Source organism: Fragaria vesca, linkage group LG6, assembly GCF_000184155.1.
Source record: "Fragaria vesca subsp. vesca linkage group LG6, FraVesHawaii_1.0, whole genome shotgun sequence".
Classification (NCBI taxonomy): Eukaryota; Viridiplantae; Streptophyta; class Magnoliopsida; order Rosales; family Rosaceae; genus Fragaria; species Fragaria vesca.
Window position 1 is genome coordinate 13,014,114 of NC_020496.1, and position 14,759 is coordinate 13,028,872.

General features: G+C 38.5%; 2 protein-coding genes and 1 pseudogene across 2 annotated transcripts in view; 1 reads left to right on the top strand and 2 right to left on the bottom strand.

Annotated features, from left to right (window-relative positions):
- Window positions 1-3,539: 3,539 nt before the first annotated feature.
- On the top strand, window positions 3,540-5,021 carry LOC101293510 (UPF0481 protein At3g47200-like). The gene is made up of 2 exons (XM_004305311.1): window positions 3,540-4,271; window positions 4,384-5,021. The coding sequence occupies exons 1-2, from the start codon at window positions 3,563-3,565 to the stop codon at window positions 5,019-5,021; spliced, it is 1,347 nt and encodes a 448-aa protein (XP_004305359.1). The 5' UTR covers window positions 3,540-3,562.
- A 2,889-nt stretch (window positions 5,022-7,910) lies between these two features.
- Window positions 7,911-9,471, bottom strand: LOC101293807 (annotated as a pseudogene).
- Window positions 9,403-14,759, bottom strand: part of LOC101303341 — a 7,623-nt gene continuing 2,266 nt past the window's right edge. The window contains exons 2-13 of the mRNA XM_004302973.1: window positions 13,269-14,681; window positions 12,797-12,825; window positions 11,964-12,030; window positions 11,715-11,772; window positions 11,273-11,494; window positions 11,073-11,154; window positions 10,917-10,983; window positions 10,662-10,826; window positions 10,263-10,323; window positions 9,905-10,179; window positions 9,606-9,704; window positions 9,403-9,479 (exon numbers count right to left, since the gene is read on the bottom strand). Of these exons, the coding sequence (XP_004303021.1) occupies window positions 10,016-10,179; window positions 10,263-10,323; window positions 10,662-10,826; window positions 10,917-10,983; window positions 11,073-11,154; window positions 11,273-11,494; window positions 11,715-11,772; window positions 11,964-12,030; window positions 12,797-12,825; window positions 13,269-14,651 (2,298 nt within the window). The 5' untranslated portion in view covers window positions 14,652-14,681 and the 3' untranslated portion in view covers window positions 9,403-9,479; window positions 9,606-9,704; window positions 9,905-10,015. The remainder of the gene's footprint in view (window positions 9,480-9,605; window positions 9,705-9,904; window positions 10,180-10,262; window positions 10,324-10,661; window positions 10,827-10,916; window positions 10,984-11,072; window positions 11,155-11,272; window positions 11,495-11,714; window positions 11,773-11,963; window positions 12,031-12,796; window positions 12,826-13,268; window positions 14,682-14,759) is intronic.

Here is a 14,759-nt window from a genome sequence, read left to right on the forward strand (position 1 = left end):
TTGGTTTATCGTTATATCATTGATCAATTTTGTATGTTTATTGATGGTGGCCAACATTAGTATGCATACTAGGTTGTAAAGCTATGAATGTTTTGTATGATCATCATGTCTACTTGCATTCTAGAGTAGCGAGTGAGTGTGACTTGAGCCCATTCACATAAATCAATGTCTAGGTAGATTAGGACAACATCAGTACTGACATTGTCTAGCCTTATTCATAATCTTTTAGACCTTAATGACTTCTAGGTGAGAGCTGTGCGAGAACATCACTCTAGGCTCCATTCTAGATGCTAAGTTAAGTTGAAAACATCATTCTCTTAACATACCAAGTAAGAAAGATTGATAGGTTAAGTTCAACACATCATTGGCTTAGCTTGAGTAAGGATATCCGAATGAATTGAACATGTTAGTAACACATCATAGGTGCAATCATTGTCTAGTGGTGAGGAGTGGTTCCTAACTATTTTTGTTATTTGATTTCCAAAACCAAAATCCCCAAATTTAGTTTTCTGTTTTTTGATCAGTTTGTCTGTCATATTTCTGAATTTTGTTAGCATAGCAAAACTACACAGTTTCCCCCCAAATTTTGTGTGTGTCTTCGTCAGTGTGTCTAGTTTCTCCAGATTTAATTTCGTAATTTTTCGTTGGGTCTAGCTATAGTTTTTGTTATCGTCTTTGTCTAGTGTATGTTCAGTTTTTCAGAGTTATATTTGCAATTGTTGAGTCACAATCCTCTGCGGGAGACACCCTACTTTTCTATACTACCATCGATAACTTGATTGTGATTACAGGGTTATTTATAAGTCTATTTTAGGCTTATCAGCAAGATGGCGGCAACGCCAACCAAGTTTCTCATGAGGCTCATGCGATGGTTTTCTCTAGGGATTGAGAGTGTTGCAGGTGGACGCCCTTCGGCGATCTTCGTCGGAGTTTCGTCTACAAAAGGTCGAGAACCTCCTTGTTAGCCTGAATCTATGGTGGCGATGGAGGCTGAAGACCTAGATGGAGGTTACGTGGCAGTGGCTGTGAGTTTGGGCATAATTGTATGGCTTCATTAGAGATTGGGTTGGCGATCCTTCAAGCGAGGCTGTGCACTACAGTTTTCATGGTGGCTGAGGAAGCTGTCGGAGAGGCTGGCCTAGCTTTTACAACGAGAAACCTTAACCAAGGGTTGATTATGGAGGAGATGATTGGGTTGGATCTGTTAATTGGATTCCCACTTGTTGGGTCAGATGGGTTTAAGTTTGGGCCTGATAAGGTGGATTCAATTGAAACTACTATTGGATTTGGGCTGCATTTTCTGATTGCAGCTGCTGGTGAGGAGGTTTGCCCTAATGCTAAAGGCAATTCCCCCTTTCACCTGCTTTGCCGGGCTATCCCACAAAGATCCATAATAGGAAAGATAGATCAAGAAAGAATGTAGCCTCGTCCACTATCAAAAGGGCAAGATTTAGAATTCGGGTTGCCCTCAGCCCGAGCATCAGAGGTAGATTTACTACTTATTTCTTAAAACTTATTAGGTGTACACCAATTAACTTATTATGCAACTAATATTTTGTTCCAGGGACTTAGATAGTTAGTTTTGATTTCTCTTGCTTGGGGCTCTCTTTGAGCCTATGTGTAATCAATAAAGATACATGTCTTGGTGCTTGTAAGCCTCCTTTAACATACTCTGTGAATGACGACATTTTGATGTACGTGTCTTTTGGCCATTGATTAAGCAATATAAATTATCATTTTAAAAAAAATAGTAATATAAATTGAGACATGCCCTAGGATCTTATTCATTATCATTATATAAGGATTATTTGTGGCTGCTTAGTTTTCGTTAAGGTTCCTCGCTTTTGTATTTTTCTTTTTTTACTTTAAAATAAAATTCAATAGAGGGTGAGTCAGATAGGCTGATCCTCTGTTTATAAAAAAAAACTATAGTTATATGAATGTGTACTTTCTTTTGATGCACTTGTATCCTCTCTAATTAGAGGTCTTTATTCATGAAACATATATCCCAATTTTTCTCTCGAATCTTGAATCCTATAACACGTTATCAGCATAAAGCTTAACCTTGATTTGATCAGCCCAAACAGCACAGGCTCTGCCTAAAACCCCCTACACTCCCACACGCACAACCTCATACATCACCTCTAGCATCTACCCTGCACACGCCCCTACGCCTCACCTAGCTAGTCCATGCCAAGCATCCTCACGCAGCTTGCTTACACTCCCCTACCTAGCTAACCCATGCACCGTTTATTTGCCTCACCTTCAAGACAAGACAATTGCTTGAATGAAAACTCCACCCAAGTTTGGGCCCCAATAAAGGTGGCAAACGAGCTGGCCCGGCTCCCCTAATCGGGTTTTGGGCCGTGTTTGGGCCGGCCCATGATGGGCCACTTCTTAACGGGCTCGGGCTCGGGCTTGGGCCGGCCTATTTACTCAAATGTAAGGCTCAGCCCGACCCACGGCCCAAGCCCATAACGTGGTGGGCCATGCTCGGCCCCGGCAGGCCTGGGCCCATGAACGGGCCGTGTTGGGCCCGTTTCGTGCCGAAAATTGAAAATGATCGAGGTGAATGTCCTATACCACCACTTCTCTCTCAAAATCTCAACTTTTAATTATACATGATACGATTACAAACCAAAAGTAATTCATACAATCTATCGATCATTTTTTTCTTTGTCAACAAACTAAACAAATAAGTGATAAATGCTTATTGTTCATAATTAATAAATTTTTAGGCAAAAACTTCTTATAAGTCTAGAGGAATTTAAATTCATACTCAAATAAATAATTATTAGTATATAAGTATATTGTTCACACTCAAAACTAAGTTTATTATTTATAAATATGTTATTTTCATATTAGAAATGGAATTTTTTTTATAGCGGGCCGGGCCATGGGCCTCAAATTCTCGTACTCGGGCCGGGCCGAGCCTATAACGGTCTTGGGCAGGGCCCATGGGCTCATTTTTCTAGGCCCAGCCCGACCCATTAGAATAACGTGCTTGGGCCGGGCTGGGCCGTTAACTGGCTTAGACCATGCTGGGCCGTTTTTAAACGTGTCGTGCCCGTGCTTAGCAGCCCGTTTGCCACATCTAATCCCCAACATTCACAAGTCACTTATTAGTAGATTACTGAGTATATGATGTTGGTATACAGTGATAGCATCCAGAGTGAATGAGTTGTCACGAGATCCGACTGTCGAATGCTTACGGGCTTATTACAAGGTGAAAAACTTCAACCGGCGTGATCTCTTACTTCTCTCATGTGAAAATCGTCTTAGACCCATATCTTAGTTGGGCCGGTCTGCCCGTTCATAAAGTGTTCCCGGTTTTTTTTTGGAAATGAAAGTGTTCCCGGGTTGGGCTGCCTCAGAATACCATTATCCAACAAGAAATCATTGCTTCGACCAAAAAAAAAAACAAGAAATCATTGCTCCATGGTCCTCCCTCGTCTTACCTGTTGCTCAAAGTCTCAAACCCCCCACGATCCTACCTCCAAGTCTCTGATGCCTTCTTCCTCCATCACAACTGAACTATCAGAAACTTTAATCTCCTTTTATCATGGACACCACTTCACGTCAAGAAGAACAAAACCATGCCACCGTCTCCAAAATGAACAACGATCGTTTAGCTTCCTTGTACCAGAAGATAGCAGAGCCTCCGAGACTTCTCAGCAACGCCGCCGCTAAAGCCTTCTGTTGCATCTTCCGAGTCCCGCAGAGCCTCCTCGAGATAAACGGCAAGTCATACCAACCCCACATCGTCTCCATCGGCCCCTTCCACCACGGAGAGCCCCACCTCAGAATGATCGAGGAGCACAAGTGGCGCTACCTGGGTTCTCTGCTTTCAAGAACAGAGCCTAAAGGGTTGACTCTCCAGCACTACTTGAAGTCCATAGAGCCAATGGAAGCTAGAGCCAGAGAGTGTTACTCTGAGACAATCCACCTTAGCTCTGATGAGTTCGTCGAGATGATGGTCCTTGATGGTTGCTTCTTGATCGAGTTGTTTCGAAAAAATGGCCGAGTGGTTCGGTTTGAGCGTGATGATCCACTCGTCAATATGTTCTGGGTAATTCCGTTTATGGTTAGAGATTTTCTTCGTCTTGAAAACCAAATCCCCTACTTTATTCTCCAACATTTGTATGACCTGATTACTACGTCGGAAGATCGTCAAGAATCTGTGAAGTCTTTGTCCTTGCTTGCTTTGGATTTCTTCAACAACCATATGATGAGGCCGCCAGAAGCCATTGCAAAGCTGCATAATCTCACAGGTATGGTTTCATTTAACGTTTCCCTAATCTTAGGTACAATATTTTTTTTTAGCACTCGATACATATTAGAGCACATTTATATTTTCTGATCCTCACATATGAATACTTGTAGGTAAGCATTTGCTTGACTTGGTCCGGTCAAGTGTGATACCAGCAGACCTTAGTGAGCCAGTAAGCAAGCATGATACCCCAACACACCTTATACACTGTGTTTCAAAGCTTCGTCGCGCTGGAATCAAGCTCAATAATCCTCGCAAGGCATTCGAAAGCTTCTTGGTGATCAAGTTCAAGCGTGGAGTTATCGAAATGCCCCAAATCACCATAGACGATTTCATGAGCTCGTTCTTGTTGAACTGTGTGGCCTATGAGCAATGTCACAAGTCATGCTCCAAGCACATCACTACTTACGCTACGTTTCTGGATTACATCGTCAACACTTACAAGGATGTGGAGTATTTGGCTGACAGAAACATAATCGAGAATTGCTTCGGAAACGATGAGGAGGTTGCTAATTTTATTAACAATTTGGGCAAGGATGTGGTTTTTGATCCGGAAAAGTGTTATCTGTCCAAATTGTTCAATGATGTTCATGTGTATTACGGGAATAGTTGGCATGTTCAATGGGCTAGCTTCAAGTACACTTACTTCGACACTCCATGGTCTTTCATTTCGGCTTTTGCTGCTTTGATTTTGCTCATTCTCACCTTGCTGCAGACCTTATACTCTGTTCTCAGTTATTATCATCCTTGAGATGAAGATATTTTTGCTCTACGTATAAATAGATTATAAAGACTCTTCTATTTCTTTGACATGAATCCACGATTTACGTACACTGGATGTATCAAAATACCATGAATTACTGCCAGAATAGGCCTTTGTTTTGTCTTTGACATGTCTCTTTTTTCTTGCTTCTGGCAACAATTAGGCATGCAAACCATGTGTCGATTGGTATATAGTATGTAACATTTGCCGTTCAAATTAAGCCTAGGTGGTGATCCTTATGCTAAACACTAATCCATGTGTCCTTTTATGCCATATATTCTTATGCAGAAGAAATATGAACTGATTTGTCAAAACTATTAGGCATGCATGTTCTACAAGCCAAGAAAAACAGGGCAAATAAGAACGGAGAAGAAATAAAAGGAGGGAATTCAAACTTTGGACATCTAGAACTAATACTAAACAGAAGGTTAATTTCTAAGAAAATCAGGAGACTGTTACAAAAGCGCCAATGACAATGTTTCTGGAAAGAAGCAGACTTCGAGTAGCCAGGATCCAATAACACTCCTTATCGACAAGAATAACACAGTTTGTCATATCTACCAGTAACTTCTTTATTCATGCTATATCGTCGAAACGTAAAAGGATGAGATCCATGTAGTTTGGACAAAAATGACCATGGAAATGTCAAATACCAGCCCATAGAATTGTCAAATTTTAGCTGTCATCTTGAATTTAATAGAAACAATTTGCTGTTACGTAATCCATCACATCAGACTAGGACATCAGGCCAAAGAGAAAAAAAACATCAGCATCTTCTTGTTTGTAGGATAGGCCAACTAACAGTTTTAGACATATGCAGCACCAACTCCATCTTGTGGAGTTGTTTTAATGGAGCAAGTAGATAAGTTGGCTAGTTTCTAGTTCTGGTCAAGTTTCTTTGCTGGAAGATCAGAATATAAAATCACCTTACATATAACCTGGACATGTTAAACACCAACTTGGTTTCCATGTTGGTGTTTAACATAATACTAATAATTTGCATTGAAAACTATAAACACGCAAGTAGAAGCAGTAGTAGCCTTAGGAATACTTGGGACACAATCAAGATTCAAGAACTAACCAAGAACTAACCGAGATTTAGTCTCGCAGCCGCAGTATGATCTCAAACATGAATTTGACTGCTTCTCAAGCTTGACTCTTGATTTGTCAACCAGCAGGTTTTTCTATTGACTGCATTTCAAAATGTCAAATTGCAATCTTTGAGTTTTGATTTCTTCAACTCTGATTCCATATATATATGTAGCAAAGAAAAACTTTCAATTCCAAAACAAATCTCTTTGCTCCATAGTCTCCTAGAAAAGCACTGCTACAGCCACTAGAGCTAGCTATCAGACTTTGCTTCTATACAATACACAAGGGCAGCTTCTCTGAAGATTTTACAGAATGAGTTCAGAAACCTGTGCATGCCAGAATTATGGAGTGAATCAACTTCCTAAACTCACAAGATCAATGAGCAGCTGCGATATGGCTTCGATATCTTCATTGCCTTCATCTTTTCCTCATCCCACAAGACCGGTTAGCATAGACCAATACAATGCTCCACAAGATGTTTATAATGAAACTTTTGTCCATGAGGCACAACCAACTGAAGAGGAAGATAGGGAAGGTCTTCATGGGTTACTTGGGTTCATCTCAGAGCTTTTTGAAAAAGTTCCTGCAAAACTAGATCACATATTACTTGATAACTATATGAATCATAGAGAAAATGAAGGTCCTGTCATTGTGGAAAGGGGTTCAACCACTACTAGCCGTGGCCTTCAAGAAACTGGGGACTCATCAAAGAAGCTTGAGCGCTTCAAGATCCGAACTCAGGATTTTGATGACGATGTCAAGGAGGAACAGAACGTCAAGCGTTAATGTTACTCGACTACATGTCGTTCATTTTATTCCTTCTTTTCTGGAGTCTTTGTTGTGCTGTACATAGAACTCTAATTCATTCTTTCATTCTTTTTCCAAAATAATTCTAAGCGGAGGCAGAATCGGGACATAAACTCCCAATTGTTGAGGCGAGTGAATGTTCTTGTCCTGCGAATTGGATAGTTAATCCACCAGTTTCTCTCATGAATGTTCTTGTGGCAGATGGGTTTCCAGGCCCTCCTTAGCTCCTTTTGTTGGGGGTTTGTCCCTTTTGTTCTGTTCTCTTTCGTTTTAATATACTTCCCCTTTGCCAAAAAAAAAAAAATTGTTGAGGCGAATGCTCTGAAGTCTTAACTACCGCAACTACATGTCTCCACACAGTTCTTTTTGTTTTTCAAAACATGGAATTGCAATTCGTTGACACATTGTATCAATAATTATGATGCTTACATTTCATCATTCTATGCAACCTTTTGTATGTTCGTCCAAACTCTCAAGACATATGTATTTAGAAAGAAAATATGGAGTTCATTCATGCCTACTCAAACCAGAACTCGATGATAAGGGCTTGTTGAGGATCCCTGATTAAGAGACCAAAGAGAAGATAGACGCCTACTAAGGCTTCAACTTAGCATTTCCAGTTTTCCACTACCCAAATCAACTATGTACCTGGAAGATTGAAAAGGTTAACTTGATGCTCAAACAACTTATTCCATTTCGGATCATTTCAAGCATTGAGATTGCGAGTACTTGAATAGTCATAGAACCTCTGTGTGAATCTTTGGAAGCCCAAGACAAAATGCTGCTCCTAATGAAATGGCCAAGATTGAGTTCAAATTTAAACAAATGACAAAATGACACTGGTGATTGACTAGTACAAGATACCCAAGATCATACCACCATTTTATTTCATTTTTGGCCTCAGCTTCAGAATTTTGCAAAAACTTGGGAATTAAGTTCAGAAAGACCAGTTGTTATTGCAGGCTGCTGATAATAATCTTATTTGAATGTCTCAAGCTCAATAGCATTGATGATCTTTAAATAAAACTCCCAATCAGAGTGAGTAGTTGATATTGCTGGCTGTCCAAATGGATTTTCTTTAACATAAGAAGTAACATCATCAGCATCTGCAAGTCCCTCCAAGTAAAGCCTCAACTCCCCATTAGGACCTAATAACACAATTTGAACATAAACTTTTCAGAGTACATGAATTTTCCTCAAAATACATAACAACCTAATGACGCTTTGCTCACTAAAGCCTTATCATCAACTTGGTCAACCTTGTATTCATCAGGAAAGATGGCTGTGTGAGCCTAAAGAGAAACAATAAACAAAATTAAATACATAGACACATCATAAGAAATTTAACAACAATATAATGATTTATAGAGAATGAAGTAGTAATATTACCGGGTTTAGCAGAGCCTTGGTGTTCAGAGAAGAGTATTTCCCCATGGAAGATGGAAGTGAGGCTTTGAAACCCTTGTTTTCCCATATTTTCTTCAACTCTTTCAAAAAGATGGGCTTTCTTTGGTTCTCCAAGGTTTTTGAACCCTGAATCAGTACACTCCACTTGATCCTAAAGGTATCAAGAACAATGTAATTGTAAATCACATCAATGTAATTACAAATTAAGAGTGCATGACATGAGATATTGTGTATGTAGCCAAGCAAACAATAACTTCCTCCTCAACCCTTTCATTACACAATCCAAGGCATTGTCCAAGTACCATCTGTGATTGACAAAGTAAATCAAACAAAGAAGGGAAAATACAGGATGACAGTAATTTTAATTTGACTAATTTCATCACTTGCTCCCTTCCAGAAGACCATATTCCAACTTCAAACCTCTCCAGACAAAACTTCATAAATTCTTCACAGTATGGCCTCTTGTAAACTATGATGAAAGATTAAATATTATTGATCTTACTCAAGTACTGAACAAAACTACAAAATGATGATGGGAAAGAAAATTTGTCATAAAATCATTATGTACCATTATAGTTTCCATATGCTGCATCAGGACGGCGATGTTTTGGGATATGGAGTTTTTCAGTGCGGTATACTCTATGACAAAGCAAGCCCCCGAGACCAAGAACCAGAAGCTTCTTCTTCATTTCTGGGCCAAGGTTAAGTTTCTCTAGAGGGAGAGCCAAATCATCCACTGTGCTTTTGCTTTCTTCAGCGTCACTGTGATCATCTTCATCTGAACGTATCTTTGCTCTTATACTTTTCTGCCATCATCTTTCGTTATGTGAGATGAACATGCACCGGTAGCTATATATAGACGACTGAGTAATAGATAAGAGTTTCTGAGATCAATCGTTTTGGTCTTTTGAACTCCTTTTGATTCACCGCTAATCAAGGAACGGTTTAATTCCCAAGGTTCATTAACATATGGTAATATGAATGGAGCTATTAAACTCCTAAGGTTTCTTGATGCAGCATGGAAAATAGTTTCTTATTTTCAGATTTACCACAACTGTACATCTCCAAATGCTTCAACTTCTATGAGGAGCCTGCCATGTTTTGATCTTTGGAAATCTTCTGATGGTGTCATTACCTGAACTAGTCAGTCCGACCGATTCATTTAATCATGCGACATAAAATCAATGGCAACACAAATTACTCATCATCTTGTATGTGATCGAACTTATCTAGGTGACTCAGATTATCAGTGTTCATAAAACAAACCTGTCACTGATAGGAGATGGTCATATATATCACTTTGGTACTCCTCCCATTTTTTTCCGATTACGTACTCTATTGTCCAAACTGTAATACATCCGGTACCTATACAAAAGTCAAAATTCTGCCATGAAGAGGTCATTACATTACATCAGGCAGAGTACAAAGACATATAGGGGCCTAATTCAGCTGCATACCAAAATGAACAGATAAATCATACATCTTATAATATCAGGAGTCTTCAGTAAAGTATCTCTTATGATTTCATTGTTCAAAAGAAAAGGAAACAATCGATGTATACGTACTTTGAACTCCATAAAGTGCGAAATATATGAGACAAGTTGAACTCCACAAGCAAATACAACCACAAGGTAGGAATCTGGTTTACATCAATCCATTGAAGCCGAAGCCCAACACTATAGATATTTTCCAAGTTTTTGAAGCACAGCAGAGTAAAAATTCCAATTAGGATGTTCAGATGAAATCGCAGGCTGGCCAAAGGGATTTTCCTTTACATAAAGCTGAACATCATCTGCAACCGCAAGGCCAGCCAAATACTCCCCCAATTCTTTCTTTGGATCTGTTCATTCAGTGTCAATAAGAGCACCTATTAGACAAAGCAACTGCAGCATTTTTACATATTGCACCCATAGTGTTTCTTACCTAAAGCATTGTCACTACCATTGTCGGGAATGTAAGGATCCAGGAAAATCCCTGTGTAAGGCTGCAGTGGCATCATGAAATAGATAGATCAGAACAGAAATATACAAAAATAAGTGAGATACCCCAAACTTGGACCCTTAAGGACATTGACAACTCTTTAAAAATTATAAAAAAAACATAGTGTTTCGTAAAGAGGATCCAAACATACTACTTTAAAAGGTTCAACACTGAAGTGTTTTGTTTTTATAAATCATCTCAAACGTTATGTGTCTTTAGAGGGCCTAGAATTTGGATATATGTATAAACAGATCCTAATATAGTAAAAAAAAAAAGAAAAAAGAAGAAGAGAAAGGGTCTTTTCAGAAAAAAGAGTAAGGATAGAGTATTTGAAGACATTACAGGATTGAGAAGGGCCTTGTATGGCTGATCATCAATCAATAGAGTATCCGATGCAGAAAACTTCCCCTCAAAATGATCCCATACTTTCTTCACTTCTTTGAGATATAGAGGCTTCATTTTCGTTTCCAGGGACTTGTACCCAGAATCAGTACATCGATGCTGATCCTATTGAACAAATTAATATAAGTAAGTTTTTCCTAGTCAAATAGATCAAGGATTCATATCTTCACCAAGGATTAATCTGCTCCAACTTACCCACACAAATACGAGTCTGCTTCTCAGCTTTTCCATCACACAATCCAAGACACCATCAACATTTTTCCTGTTGATCAATCATTAAAGAAAATTTAGAAACATGTCAAAAGGTAAAAAAATTTATTTCGTGATAAAAAATCTCAATGAAATGCTAACTCCAGAGCAGAAGTCCATATTCCAACTTCAAATCTTTCGAGGCAGAATAGCATAAACTCCTCAGCAAAAGGTCTTTTATAAACTAAATCATCAAAAAATTGATCATTGTCAGACAAAACTCATTATATTTCTCAAAATAAATTGTGATCCACAATTTCACAAAATCATTAGACTGACCAAATAATAGTTTACATCACTACCTAGATGGTTTCCACATCTCCCATCAGAAGTACGATCCTTTGGAATACCACCCTTGTTAAAACAAAAAACTCTGTAGACCAGTAAGCCGTTGAGATCGAACACGAGAAGCTTCTTTTTTCTTGGTGCTAAATTCAGCCTACATATGCTTCGTGTTCTTCCATTATCATAGTCTTCATCACCATTGGCATTACTCGATATAAGCTTCTTCTTAGGGCCATCTCCTGCCATATTTGATAAAATAAAAAATAAAAAAATACCAACTCTTAAGGAACAGAAAGATAATAGATAGCTGGGTGCTGGTTTTTATACTTAGACCCTTTCAAATAAGTGCAGTCTTTTGTCACATCAAAATTCTAACAAAAAAAAAAAAAAAAAAAGGAAAAAAAACAAAGTATGAAGAAAATTAATTGACTGTTTCACAATAAAGAAATAAAGACTGACCCCTGAATCTACTGGTTTCCACAGCAAGCTTTCCAAATAACTCAAATGAAGACTTTTGCTGCAAGACGAGTCACAAATGGTTTGGAATAAAATTATGATACTTGGAAGGGTAGGGATAAACAAGAACCATAACAGCTTGCACATGGTTACTGAGAATAATTTGATGTACATTGTACATCCAAAAAGTAGAAGATGAGAGCTATGATGTCAAGAAAGGTGCAACACAAAGCTAACAAGGTATTTACTCACCTTTTTCTGAGATTCCAAGACTTCCTCAGCAGCCCTCATCATAGCTACTGAATCATTCTCATCAATCCTGCTCAAGCAACAGTTTATCAAAGCCACATCCAGGCCTAATACAAGAGTGCACGAAGAGGTAAAAAATAATATATTCCAAAGCACAGTAACATATATTTATGAAACAAGATTAGCAAACTATCATGCATTCAGTTCTTTAGGGGAGTGCACTGCTGCACTTGGATCCTTAGATATAAGCACGACATTGTAAGCCGCAAAGTCATTTTCTTGAGTTCCCAGTTGCAACATTTGTGGGAAATAACAATTCCTTGATGCCCAAACACTTACTCATGTATTAAGTTTCTTATACAATTTCAGTTTATACTTTATCATACTTATTTTTCCTCTGCCTACTATAAGTTGGACAAAAGACACAACAGTAGTCAAAACATTATCTGAATTTCGGAGGGAAAACAAAAGTAGAATTGAGCTTAGAACGTGGTATAAACCTATCATTAGAAAGAACACCGAACACCAAATACCATAATATATTCAGATTTTTGAGAAATTAACATAATCTAGTAAATACTTCTTCCACTGAACATCATCTATTAGTGTACTCAAATCCTAAACTTGGCACATTTTAGTACTTTGAGAACAATAAGATGTACTTTGTTAACTTGGCAAGAGCATGCAACTACCAATAAACTTTACCTCTTCCTTTTACTGGAACTAATGAATATAATTAGTAAATATATCAAAGTGCAACCCAAGAAAAATATATGACGACCAATAGTTTAATCAACTTGTTCAAAATTGCCTAAACAAAATATATGCCAACTCACCTAGCTTTAGCCTCCATGAACTTGGGCACCTGGAATATTGTTACTTACAGTTAGAACACTTCAAAATAAGAATTAATGCAATGAGATGTAAACCACTACAAGCATCACAGACTAACATGACCCAACATGAATGCAAAATATATAATCTCTTTATTTCATGTTTTCATTTATCCAAGAAAGTCTTCAACATGTCTAAAAGAAAAAGGTCCTCAGCTTAATTCACTCCATATGGTAGGATGTTATTGGAGTCTGCTATAAAGAAGGAAGCGAAAGAAATGAACAAGAAACCCAAAATATATATATATATATATATATATATATTAAAAAATATTATATGAAAAAATATACCAAAGAATCTTTTCCAATCTGCATTTATATGAAAAACCATTTGCATGGAGTTGTCATTCAAAGAAGCATTAAGGTTCAAACCAAAGTTGTTGCAATATAAGGGGGAGTGGATATCACCAGACACCTTATTGTGAGCTCTGGTATCTGCAGCTTGTTCAGAAAAATGAGTTCGGTGTTTGTTTTTGTGGTATCCATTCAACGGAGAAGTAGATTGCCCCTTTCTTGATCTTAAAGACCGATGAACAGAACTGTCTTTTGCTGTCCTTCTCTCCATTTTTTCAGTCTGAATTTCCCTATCTGAATGCTTTTCCCTGTGCATACTGCTATCACTCTCTCTCCTATGAAATCTTTGACGGCCACCAATTATTTTCTCCTCATCTCTTGTATCACCAGCATGTTGAGGTGAGTGATATCTATGTCTACTACTGCAGTGTCGATCTGATGGAGAAGTAACATGCCTTGATCTTGAAGACCTATGACCAGTATTCTCTTCTGCTGTCAATCTCTCCGATCTTTCAGTATCATTTTTCCTATCTATACTTCTATGATTTTCTCTGCTATAAATTGTTTCACTGCCCTCAATTAATTTCTCATTGTCTCTTGTATCACCAGTATGTTGAGGTAAAAGAGATCTATATCTACTCCTGCTGTTTCGATCTGATGGAGAACCATGCGTTGATCTTGAAGACCTATGACTAGTACTGTCTTTTGCTGTGATTCTCTCCATTCTTTCATTGTCATTCTCCATATGCAAGCTTCTACGATTCTCTCTGCTATGATTTCTTTCACGGTCCTCCATCACTTTCTCCCCATGTCTTGTATCACAAGTATGTTGAGGAGAGTAAGATCTAAGTCTACTCCTGCGGTGTTGATCTGATGGAGAAATATCATGCCTCGAGCTTGAAGACAGATAACCCGTACGGTCTTTTGCTGTCATTCTTTCCATTCTATCAGTCTCATTTTCCCTATACATTCTTCTATCATTCCCTCTAGTATGATTTCTGTCACGGCTCTCAGTTACTTTCTCCCTATCTCTTGTATCACAAGCATGTTGAGGCGAGTGTCTATGTCTACTCCTGCACTCTCTATCTGATGGAGAACTACCATGCCTTGATCTTGAAGATTTACCATGAGTATCATTCCTTCCAGAAAAATTCTCCGTTCTTCTAACATATCCATTAGAACCACCTTCCTGTAAATTCCAACTGATCTCCCGACCATTGATCCTTTCCTGTTCTGTCTCAAGCACTTCTCCAGCTTCAGCTCTTCTTAACCGTTTTGTCCGGGGAAAAGGAGAGAAAGGAGAGGGTGACCTTGCATGCTTGGGAAACTTGAGGCGAATTGAATATTTCTCACTTGATGGAGAACTGCCTCTGTGGGAATCTCTGTGACGGGTAGGTGATCTTTCTCTTCGATATTGACTCTTCCTAGACGGACTCCTACTATGAGGAGACTCATGGCCCTGTACGGGAGGTTTGGAATGATGTGTTAGATTTCGCCCCATCATGGAATCTGCAAATGCACGAGTGGACTTCTCCTGAATAACATAAGTTGAGAGACAAACTAGATGTTAGAACTTCAAGACTACCTGATAAATACTTGTCTAACATATAAC